This window comes from Stegodyphus dumicola, chromosome X2 (genome assembly GCF_044657685.1).
Source record: "Stegodyphus dumicola isolate Sdum_Otavi_A_Nest chromosome X2, ASM4465768v1".
Classification (NCBI taxonomy): domain Eukaryota; kingdom Metazoa; phylum Arthropoda; class Arachnida; order Araneae; family Eresidae; genus Stegodyphus; species Stegodyphus dumicola.
The window spans coordinates 117,889,351-117,901,958 of NC_140781.1; the positions used below are offsets into that span (position 1 = coordinate 117,889,351).

General features: G+C 37.5%; 1 protein-coding gene across 2 annotated transcripts in view; it reads right to left on the minus strand.

The window, feature by feature from the left end:
- The window catches only part of LOC118199715 (DNA damage-regulated autophagy modulator protein 1-like), a 51,735-nt gene that overhangs the window by 29,186 nt on the left and 9,941 nt on the right, over positions 1 to 12,608 (minus strand). For both annotated transcript variants that reach the window (XM_085809273.1, XM_085809272.1), the window contains exon 2: positions 2,905 to 3,039. In XM_085809273.1, the coding sequence (XP_085665399.1) occupies positions 2,905 to 3,038 (134 nt within the window). In that variant the 5' untranslated portion in view covers position 3,039. The remainder of the gene's footprint in view (positions 1 to 2,904; positions 3,040 to 12,608) is intronic.

The window sequence follows — 12,608 nt, forward strand, 5'->3', positions numbered from 1 at the left end:
CAGCTACTGTGCGATGACATGGTGCATTGTCGTCCATGAAAAGGAACTGCGGACCCATAGCGCCTCTAAAAAGACGCACATATGGAAGAAGAATCTCGTTACAATAACGGGTCCCGTTGACTGAACCTGCGTCGAAGATGTGAAGGTCTGTACGACTACCAAGCATGATGCCTCCCCAAACGAGAACACCGCCACTTCCATACCTGTCCCTTTCAATGATGTTCGAGGGATGATTGCGGCTTCCCCGCTCTCTCCGGATGAGTATGCGATGAGAATCGCTACTCAGACTGAATCTGCTCTCATCTGTAAAGAGTACTCGTCCCCATTCATTGTCTCTCCAATTCCGGTGTTTCCGGCACCACAGAGAACGCCTTCTCCGATGGACAGGCGTTAGAGGTACACATCGCACATGGCGTCGTGCAAACAGACCACCACCATGCAGTCTTCTGGCCACGGTAAAACGCGATATCGGTCGTCCAGTCGCCTATGTCGTGTGTCTAGCGATTTCTCCCGCTGTCTGCCGCCTGTTTCTTCTGGCCTGTAAGGCAATATACCGGTCATCTGCGTGTGTGGTTCCTCGTGAACGACCACTACTAAACCCCCGCATAGCTCTTCCTGTAGTTTGAAGTTGTCTCCAAAGTCGTGAAACGATGCTGTGAGCAATTCCGAACTCTGCAGCCACACTTGTCACACTGCGGCCTTCCTCCAACTTCCCAATGATTCGACCTCGGGTAAAAGCATCCAGATGTCGTCTAACAGATTGATTATTCGCCATTTCTCGCTGAGGCAGCAACTCGGTGTGATTTTAACTGCTATACGGCGTTCAATCTCTTTGCCAGAAATACTGATCTTACACCGACAACATGCTTTATACTACTCAGACACTCCCCCATTACGTCTACCTGCATATCTGTGCATGTGCTACCGTACATCACCTTACGTAATCTCCTGATTGGTCTTTCTGTCCGCTCTGCCTCTTCGTTCAGCTGATATGCTAATTTTTCGACTTCGTCCTTAATTTTTGCACACCAGTGTATATCTGTGCTACTCTCTTTGCATCATTACGTTTCTTTCTCATTTGTTATCACTATTTTTACAGTTTGATTTCTCCATCTACACAGTGTTCTTCGTACAGCTTTTTGAGAAAGATTAAATAAAATTTTATTATTCTCCAGGAATACAATTGTAATAAAATGTAAAGCAGCGTGATATTCAAACTAGAGATAATGTGGATCACTTACTGTACTGCAATATAAGCAACCACTTCAGCTTTATCCTAAATTAGGAAAAAGATAGGCGGATAACTGATTACGATAAGGCCTTTTAAAAGTTATCTGTTTTCGGACAATGCCATCAAGGGAAACATCAAGGAAACTGTCTCGAGTTTGCATTACATATTTGGCAAACCAGGAAGAACCCATGCATCCAATCCTTTCCTCTAGGAAAACTATTACTGAGATCAAGTCCTAGCTGCCAACCTTGAAATATAGAAAAATTTCCTGACGAAATCAGGGTATTTCCAGTTACCATGCAATTAGATTTTTTCGGTAGGAATCTATTACTGAATTCATGTCAGAACGCCCGATCTTGAGATATGAAAAACCGGAAGGTTTTTGAGCAGTTCAAAAGAATTCCGCATTTAAGTTCCTATTGTAATGCATGATCCAGGTTATTGAACTATTTGTAATATAATTAAAATGCAAAATACATTATTATTTAATTATCTATCCTAAATTTTATGGTCTCTGTCTAATTCTCTTTTATAATTTTCTTACACTTTTTACAGAGAAATTCCTGAGTAGGGAAGAAAAGCTTTTATTTATCAAAGTACTTTTAAATGCAATGAAAAAAATTAATAATTAAAGTACCTATTACTATGGGAATCACCATATATTAATGAAAACGAAATGAAATACCCAAGTTAACGATTAAGCACGGATTGAAACTTCATAAAAGTTCTACAGATGTCTATAGTAGTTTAAGACAATCCAGATCAAATAAATTTAATAGAAAATTTATGAAGAAAAAGATGAAGGAATGGAATTTACTCAATTTCAGTTCTTTTAACTCAATAACTTTCATTATTTCTGGGAAGCATTTCGCTTAGTTTTTCTTAGCAAAATATAAGTATTAAAAACCGAGAGACTCGATGACCGGGAGATTCGAAACCGAGAGATTCGGAAGACGGATGAAAAAAAAGAGGAGTCTCCCTTAAAACCGGGAAAATTGGCACCTATGCCAACTGCTTTCGTTAACACCGGTCAAATTCTAGGATATTCTCAGCAAGACCGACTGTTGTGGTCTCGATATGGAATTTTCCTGGCCAGAACATTCAGCAGTCAACATGGAAAAGAAATATATATATTAGAACGCAGAATTAGAGGCAAAAATATAAACCTTAGATTGGCATAGATTTTAAATAAAACTCTAGACATTATTATTATATTAGAAATTAGAAAATTATGCAGAAAGATAATCAAAAGGAAATGCTAAGATATTAAAAATTGAGTCCTGGATTAAAAATCAATGTCCTGGATTTTAAACAGTGTGTGTGTAGGCAAATGGTTGGGAAATCTAAAAAGCTTTAAAAAAACTAATTCACAAATGAAGAAGATTTTTTAGAGAACAAAATTCTAAGCCAATATAAAGCTAGCTTTTTGCCTATTTTTTCACTCGATAGTCAACTTGGCAGTGCAATATTAATGAACATAATTTGACAGAGTGCAGGCTGCTTCAAAATAAATCTGACCAATAATAGATATAAATCTGACCGTAAAAAAATTTTCGTTACCATGCTACGGAAAATATTATAAGAAAAATTTAATATCTCGACCATCTGCAGACATATCAACGAAGAATACATTGGAAGATAAAAATAAGGTTATAAATGGATGGATTTCTTACCTGATAAAAGGCAGGTAGGGGCTGACATCTCCCCTTAGAACGGCAGTTACAAAACAGGTGACTAACCCTATTGAAAACACAATCCCTAAAGTCATAGGGATGTAATTTACTCTCATGAAAGCCCAAGGTGCCATTCTAAATCAGGGAAGAAAGAATAAAAACATAAGCATGAATTTAAATTAAATTAACATTTTCATTTTTTAATAAATTATATCGAATACAAATGTACTTAAATGATATTTTATACACATTAAACACCAAAGAAATAGACATTTCTGTCATCCATTATGAAATCCAGTATTTTTTAACAGAATGAAACAAGAATTGAAGAAGATTACAATTTAAAGGCAACACTTTGTTTATTTCTTCCCATTCTAAAATTTTCATTTATTAAAATGTGAATTTAAAAATTTAACAAAACTTACATGCATTAAATCAGTCTAAAATTATCTGAGTTGTTTAGAATTACTTATACAAATCCATCTGTGGGGAAAAAATATAGTACCTAGCAAAATTTCAAAACGTTTATTGCATTTTATTGCACTTGGAAGTGATTTCAATGTTTTAAAATAGTCGATACGTGCAAATAAAATACATTGTAATGCTGTGTATTCTTTGCTATCATAAAATGTAAGCGACGTTGGAAGATTGTTTAGTGACTTATCACTTTTAAAATACTACAAAATCAGGAGGAGGAGGGTGTATAGAAATCTGTTTTAACTCAAATAAGGTTTAACAGACGGCAGCCAACACTTTTGGGTTAAATCAAAAGGTAATGAATAACTTAAAATTGATGAAGTTTTAAGTACAGCTTAACGGTTTCACAGTTTAACTATGGAGTAATTTGGCTCTGACTCGAAGTCGGTGTAAACAAATCCAATGACAAGAATAACTCAAAACACTAGAGAAACAAAGTTAGCAACGTGGCTGTTAAGCAGGTAGAACACGATCTGACTTCACTCTCCAAAATCTTCCTTTGAATACTTCCTTCTTTCTACCTAATTTGAATATCGCGAAAGCTGAAAATTTGCATTCTTACAGCGAAATGAAGGAGGTTTGATAGGAAAAGTGCTTTAACTTAAAACAAGTGGTTAGAAAATTGACTGGTCGTCCACAGTGTTAATTATTTTATTGTATAATGTTTATTTAATTAATGTTTGTACCTATTTTATTTATGTAACAGTACACGAACGAAGACAAAAATAAACTTTAAAAATAATTAAGAAAAAAAAACGACATGAAACTATTAATATAACCTTAACTCCGTATATGATATTTATCTAACACATGATAAACCTGAATATTATTATATAACAAATTTGAAACTGGTTTTTATAATATAAGGTTTTTATTTTAAAATTTTCCTTGGCGGAATTTTTTTAAGATAAACAAAATTAAAGTAATTAAGCTAACCTTATACAGATATTCTAATACTGAAATTTTCATTTCATTTTGCACTGATATCATCGTCAAGGAAAAGAATTTTTATGAACACATTTAGGTTTGATTTTTTTTTCAATCACAGAGATAGCAGAACAAAGAATCTAGAGTGTACAGACAGTCTTCGACTTACGGATGCCGTTGCAGAGGTCCTGACGTAAATCATATAAGTTGGGCACTTATTTTTTCGAGGTATTTTTAATAAATATTTTGTAAAATACGCTCTGACTTAGTTCAGATACGTAATAACATATGTATATAACTTAAAATGTGTTTAAGAATGTATAAAATTATGAAACTTTGCTAGTATACGTACAGGTATGCGCCACATACACGTATATTTTATAAAATTAGCACATACTATTCCTATAATTTAACTAACATGAACAATAACGCAAAATATATCAATGATTAAAAAACACATAATTAAGCATGACAAATGAGTAAATGTTGTTCATCTGTATGATTTGTTACAACATGGAATAGTTTCTTTAATCAGAAACTTCGTTTGTCAGTTAATTCAGTTAGAAACGTTGTCTTTTTTATTTACTTATTTATTTATTTATTTTGATATAGCATCCGACTGAGAACTTTGGCGATACGATCCGTATTTTGATCCATACTTTCGAGTAGCGTAAGTGCTTGATTTAATTTAGAAAATGCTTCAGATAATGCTTTTGTGATAAATAATTTTGAGCAATTTTTTTCCTCATCTTATTCGTTATGCCTTTCTTTTTCCACAATTATTTTATTTCCGAAATTAATCAAATTATCATCAATTATTCCTCCTTCTTTGTGAACCGCTAATTTTCTACATCCTCCATCTTGATGCCTAGATCCAGCACACATGTTATTTCAATCAGCTTCCTCGTCAAATTTGTTCCAAAATATCATTCTCATTGTATACATCCAATCTTTCCTGCCGCAGCAAACTTTCGCAGTTTCCTCATATGCATTTTTCGGCAACTTTCTTTACACGGAGCTCCGATTCCTGTATTTAAACCAAATTTTTTTCCGAAAATCCCATAATCACAGTCAAGCCGTTTTGAAGGCATCTTATGTCTCCAGACGCTTCTACTATTCCCCGCACCAACAAACAATGAAAAATAAACATCAGTGACAAAGGTCATATCGCGCATTTTGTAAACGCAGAGACATTTGAATGGTCACGTTCTCTCGCTAGGTTGTTCATGCAGGAACAATGCATGTATGTGCACACCTAGCCATTAGAATTGCTACCCCAGGAAGGAAAGCAAATAGTAGAATCTTATTTATTGTACACAGACAGTATAATAGGAGGAATTTTCAGCTGATTTCCGGTACACAAAGTGCAGACTTCAGTGCACAGATCTGTCGTCCCTTGCAGCAACAATGGTTGTAATCCGACTAGGCATTCAGTCGAACTGATCTTGGATGGTATTTCATTCCATGCGACTTCAACCCTACGTGTGACGATGGCGAATTTTAGCTGGGAACTCTAATTTTCCGCGGTGAGTCCATTCTGATGCTATACGCAGAACAGAGATTCGTCTAAAAGAACGATGGGGTGCGACTCATGCGTTTAACTTCTTTCGTCGCCCCACCGTAGGTGCTCCTACTTCTGCTGCAACTTTGAGGAAAGTGGCATCAACGGTAGCCGTGTTAAAAGCCAGTGTTGTTGCAGACGTTGTAGCACTGTTCATGAAGACACCTGTTGTCCTGCTAACGAGCCAGGTTCCTAATTCAGGCTACGTGGTGTGATTGCACGGTTCCGCAAGGCCGAGGGACTTCCTAGATCCATCGATTTCACATTCGCCTTGCAGTCATGGACCTCGACCAAGATGAGAAGCTATTTATTTATTTATTTATTATTCCGCCTGCTTCACCTCTCAATGGGCACTACAGGTCAGTCATGTTATTCTGATCGTTGCACTAGGAACCTTTTTTGGTTGTTTATGTTTTCAACCTTACTACTGATAAACAGATTTAACATTAGTTTCGGAACCGCATTCCCAAACTTAGCGGGGTCAGATTCTGACACAGGGTGGCAGAAGTTCCTCTTTCTTACACGAGGCGCAACACGACCTTTACACAATCAACCAACGTTAAAAGACAATATTCAAATGAGAAACCATGTATATGCAATATAACGTTACCCATTTCTGCTTTGCTCACATGCACTGTAATGTTAATAATTTGCCTATCCCAGCATGTTGCACATTTCATAAAAATACGACGTTTGTTGAACGGCCTTCATAGTTTAGCAATTGTAACAGCCAGCAGTATTGTACTTTTGTGTATTTCTTTAATATTTACGGAAACAGATTTCGTTTTTACTCCGTTTGAAGAACGTATGTATTGTTAATATCACATAACTCTTCAGTCCGTAGAATAATAATTGTTCACATAATTGCTCAGCTCTCGTAGAAAGAACTTTTTAGATGTTCATTTTTTCTCTTCTGTAATCCTCTAACGTCAGTACTTTTTCTTTATGCGTTTCTCCGAGGTTTTTTTCTACGCACCTTCAAGGGAAGCTTTTATTTGGAGAATGACATCCAAGTACAGAAGTAGAACATCTATTGGTATGATTTTAAAGATCCATATTCGTCTTTACAGTACGCTGAGTTGAGTTACTCATACAAATAACATTTTTCTTATTCAAAGGATATATTTATTTACTATTACATTTGAGACATTTCCATAATACCTCAATTGTTAGTAATAAATTGATATATTGAGCTCAAAAAAGCGCTTCAGGGGTATAGAAAATGATATGCTTTTTTATTCTAAATTTACAATAGTTTTATATCAACTAAAAATTGTAACTTTATGTTTTAATGACGGCATATCCACATTTTATTACATCCAACATTAATTATCCTGAAGTGCAGTGGCATAAATAGTAGTATTGTAAGGTTCTTAAGTTTTACTAACGTTTATTTTATTTTAAATCTTTACTATCACTTCTTATTTTCTACTTCCGGCCAGAATTATAAGCGTGAAGGAGTTTATGCAAAGTTGTCTGGCGAACGCCAAGTATTTAAGTGTGGCCTTTTTGCCAAGCAGGAGAGAGGAAGCCGTGAGTTCGAAGCAAGCCGCTTACCTTAAAAGTTACGCAGTTGCTACTTTGCCTTCCAGGCCAGAGGTTTTAATCCTCTTGATAAATTAAACGTATTGTAGTGTTCACAGTCTCTGTGCTACATACGCTTCCTGTTATTATAAGGCCAATCTTATTCTAAAGTTAAATTAGAGTTTAGTTTTATTTTGATATCTTTTAAGTTAGACCCCGAGTGGAGGGTCATTGTATTCCGAAGTACGGAAGTCACTGTATATAAAGAAAAAAATAAAGGGTTTTGTATACCCTTCGTCTGTATCCTGTCTACTTACTACAATTAGTGAACATAGCTTTAGTAAGCTCTCTGTTCTAGTCAGGTCATTGTATGTTTCCGAAGAAGGTTAGAAGAAACATTGAACCTGATAGTGGCGCCCGACGAAGAATAACCATGGCCGAGTTTCAAGAAGAACCTGTGCTGCCTGCAGAAACAGCTCAGAATCCAGAAATGCCAGCTGCCGCCCTGGAAGGATTTGGGTACATTGTCCAGACCATGCGCGCTTCGATGAAACCAGAAGCAACGTTTAATGGAAACTCACAGGTAACCAGTTTTTTGGAAAAATTGGATGACCACTTCATGCTCTACCCCGTGCACGAGTTTCAAAAAGTTACCTTAGCTACCAGCGCTTTGAGGGGCCAAGCGCTTAACTGGTTCAAATGTATCGGCAGAAGTCTCTTGGGTCAAGCAGGAAGTCCCACCTATACCTACGAAAATTTCAAGACTGCCCTACTAAAAGCCTTCCCTGTTGTAAGGGATCGTGCGAAATTAGAAACAGAACTTTTCAGTATATATCAACAAAGAATGGAAAACCTCTCGAGCTTTATTTTAAGAAAAATTCACGTTTTCAAGCTCTTGTATGGAAACCGTCCGGATCCTGAAATAATTCAAGTGATTTTGCCGAGGTTACTACCCCAAGTGCAAGACTTTATTGAATTACGAAATCCGACTACACTGGAAAAGTTATTTGAGCTAGCAATCCAGTTTGAAAGTAGAAGAACGGCGGACGTCGAAAGAAGACGCCAATATCAACAGCGAAACCAATTTGGTACGCCAAGACTACAGCAAACTCAAGCACATGGCTACGGAGAAAAAGCGAATCAGTGGGCAAGGAAACCCGAGCATTCAAAAACAGCCGGCGAACGTCGACAGTTCAATAGCAACCCAGGAAAAAAGTCTCAAGGCCAGTGGAGAAAGAAGGAAAGCACCGAAAGGAAAAATAATTTAAACTAAAACGGATTTCTGCTGACGAGAGGGTGCGGAAATCCGAAGGCCACGAAAACCCCTCTTCCTACAAGTTAAATACAGTAATGGTGAAAAATTTAACATTTCCGAAGATTGAAGTCTTGGTAAATAATATCCCGGCCACCGCACTCCTGAATACCGGCGCGCAGTGTTCTTGTGTGGCAGAAGTCTTTTTTAGAAAGTATTTTCGCAAATACCGCATATATAATGCGGATAATACAACAGTATTAGCGGCGCAAGGAGAACAATGTAAGTGCGTAGGTAAAGTACCTTTGTACATCCGTATCAAGGAAGAACAAGTAAAGGTGATGTTTTTTATAGTAAAGAATTTGCAAGCACACTTAATACTAGGAATAGACTTTCTTTCAGACGCACAAGCTACACTGGATTTTAATGAAGCGTCTCTTAAGCTGACGATGAAACCAGTGCGTGTAGAAAAGGTTGAACCGCCAAGGTTAAATCTTGACCACCTGCCTAATGACGAGCAAGATAGAATCCGACAAGTGGTAAGTGAATTTGCTTCCTTATTTAATGATATTCCAGGATTTACCCAGGTTACTAACCATAGTATTGACACCGGAGATGCATTGCCGGTTCGTCAAAAACCATACCGGTATGATAAGAATAAGGAAAAAATTATAGAATGGCATATTACCGATATGCTACGTAAAAAGATCGTAACGCCTATCTCAAGTAGTTATGCTAGTCCGGTGGTTTTATGTAAGAAAAATAATGATTATCCTTTGGAGCATGCAAAAAGGTGGAGATTCGCTATTGATTACCGTAAATTAAATTCCATAACGAAATATCCGGTATATCCGTTACCGATTATAGAAAAAATTTTAAGGAACATAAAATCAACCAAATTTATGACGACTTTAGACTTAACGAATGGTTATTTTCAAATAGGGATCAGGCCTGAGGACGTGCCTAAGACTGCTTTTATAACCAAGTCTGGCACTTATGCATTTTTGCGAATGCCGTTTGGCCTTTCAGGCGCCCCAGCAACATTTCAGCGATGCATGGACATTGTGTTAAGACCTGTTCTCGGAAAGTCCACATTTATCTATTTAGACGATATCATTATTACTAGTGATAATCTAGACCAACATGTACAGGATTTAAGACAGGTGTTTTCTTTATTAAATGAGGCCGGTCTAAAAGTTAATGTCGAAAAATGCAAATTTGCAGCCCCTGAATTAAAATATTTAGGTTACAAAATATCGCAAAAAGGGATCGAGACAGATGAATCAAAAATAATCGCTGTACAAAAGTATCCGACTCCAAACACGGCAAAGAAGCTCTCTTCTTTTCTAGGACTTTGTTCATATTATAGGTCCTTTATAAAAGATTTTGCGGCTATCGCTGAGCCATTGTTAAAATTAAAAAGGGAAAAGGCAAGATTCTCGTGGACGGCCGAAGCCAATAGTGCTTTCGAAAAATTAAAACAAGCATTAACGCAAGCCCCTGTGTTGAAATTTCCTGAAAAGGATGAAAATTTAGAAATTTCAGCGGATGCTTCGGATTATGCGGTAGGAGCGGTACTTTCGCAAAATCAGCAGCCAGTGGCATTTTTTAGCCGAACTTTAAATCAAACACAAAGAAACTATTCCGCGACCGAGAGAGAGGCACTTGCAGTTCTGTTAGCAGTGCAAAAGTTCCGAGTCTATTTTGGAAAGGCGCCGATAACAGTATATTCTGATCATGCGGCGGTAACTAGATTGTACTCTGGGAAAAATTTATAACCAAGGTTAATAAGATGGGCACTCAAGCTGCAAGAATATAATCTGGTAATCAAGCATACCCCCGGAAAGGAAAATATCGTAGCAGATGCCCTGTCACGAATTAAATTAGACGAACAGGGTAATACCGTAAAAGTTGCAATGCTTACAGCGTGTACAATAAATTCCCGAGAAACTGTAATAACAGAACTGGGTAAGGATCCTGAGTTTGGAAGTATTTATGAGTATTTGAAGGATCCTGAAAATTTTAGCCACCAAGATATTGTGGCGATAAGAAATAGGGCGGCCCATTACGAACTAATAGATGGTCTATTATTTTATACAAAAACTACGAATTCCAACAACGAATTTCGACCTGTTATCCCAGCTAGTCTTAGATTAAATATCCTGCAAGAGCTCCATGACAGCCCTTTAGCTTCTCATGCTGGTATTCGAAAAACTACTCAACGCGTACGCGAGGCAGTCTACTTTCCTGAACTGCAAAAGTTAACAAGGGCGTATGTCCAGTCCTGCCCAACATGTCAAGCCGTTAATTATATTAATTTCCGCCCGGCCGGGTTTCTAAATAGTATTAAATCCGAATTTCCAAATGAAATAATCGGCATCGATTTATTGGGCCCTTTCCCAAAAAGTCAGTTAAACAAAAGTCGCTATCTCCTTGTTATAGTTGATCATTTTAGTAAATGGACCGAAATTGTTCCCTTAAAACGAGCCTCCGCGAAATTAGTTACCGATTCTATTTTAAATAAATATATTTTAAAATACGGGGCGCCCCTAAAAGTTATATCGGATAATGGTCCTCAATTTGTAAGTAATATATTTGAAGACATGTGCCAAAAACTGGGCATACGTCATTTAAAAATGGTCCCGTATCGGCCGCAATCAAATATAGCGGAACGGGTCAACAGAAATATAGTGAAAATTATCCGTAGTTATGTTAAAAATTTTCATAAAAGCTGGGATAACTATGTCAATGAATTTGCTTTCGCCCTTAGGACCGCAAAACATGATACAACGGGCAAAACTCCTGCTGAGTTATTTCTAGGCAGAAAGGTTATAACACCGTTAGATAAACTATTTTATGTGCAACAAAGAGCCCCAGAATTTAAAATGGGTGATATAGAAAAACTAATAAAAGAAGAAAAAAAGAATACGGAAGTAGCACAAAGAAAACAAAAATTGTATTATGACTTGAAACGACGGGGAGTAACTTATAAAGTAGGGGATGAAGTACTAAAAATTAAGCATTCACTTTCTTCAGCACCAGAAGATAAAACTGCCAAATTTTTTCCACGCTTTGAAAGACCATATGTTATAGAAAAAATAACTCACGCTGTTGTAGTGTTAAAGGCAAGAAATGGTGAAACCTGTTCCGCAAACATTGATCAAATCAAGCCCTACTTCGATCGTAATAAAATGCAAATCTTTTCAGATCTTTTGCAGGATCCGGTACGGCAGACACCGCAGGTACAAGTTCCAGAGGTGGGAAAACGACAGGTACAAGGGCAAGCCAATGAGAGACAGAAGCAAGTGAAAAGAAAATTGCCCCGCGGAAAAACTGAAGGTAAAAAGAAAAAGAAGCCGTTCCACCGTCCAAAAAACAGAGTTCACGAACACCCCCAGAATGAAGAAGGGAGAAGGACGACGTATGTGGAAAAGACCGGGAGAAAGGACGGCAACTATAACCCGGCTGTGAAACGGAAGATTGACTCATCCGACAGAACTCTCCGCAGCAAAAGTCGCCGAACTGCGGAAGGGCCATCAGCGGCGGAGGAAAAAGTACAAGAAAAATTTGAACGGCCAACAACGAGGTCCAAGCAGGATCACGACAGAAGTTTCCCGGTTCCACCAAGACCAGCTGCCTTCAAACGGCCAAGACCACAAGCAGAGCACAAAAGGAAGATGTTCAAGGGTGGCCGTAGTGGTGAAAAACGGAAGCTTCCTGAGGAAAGCACTGAAGGGCGAGCCCGTACAAGAAGGAGGATCAACCAAGCTACGGTCTGCAGCACCTTTAAAGACTGGGCCCAGAAAAGGATGTCTGAATATTACAAAGATAAGTAAAATTTTATGTTACTTTACAAACTTAAGTTAATCTTTCATTCTTACTGCAAGTTGCAGATTTCAAGAAGTTTTACCTCATGCGAGGTCTACCTTTATCGCCAAAAGGGCGAGAAATGAGTTGTGACCG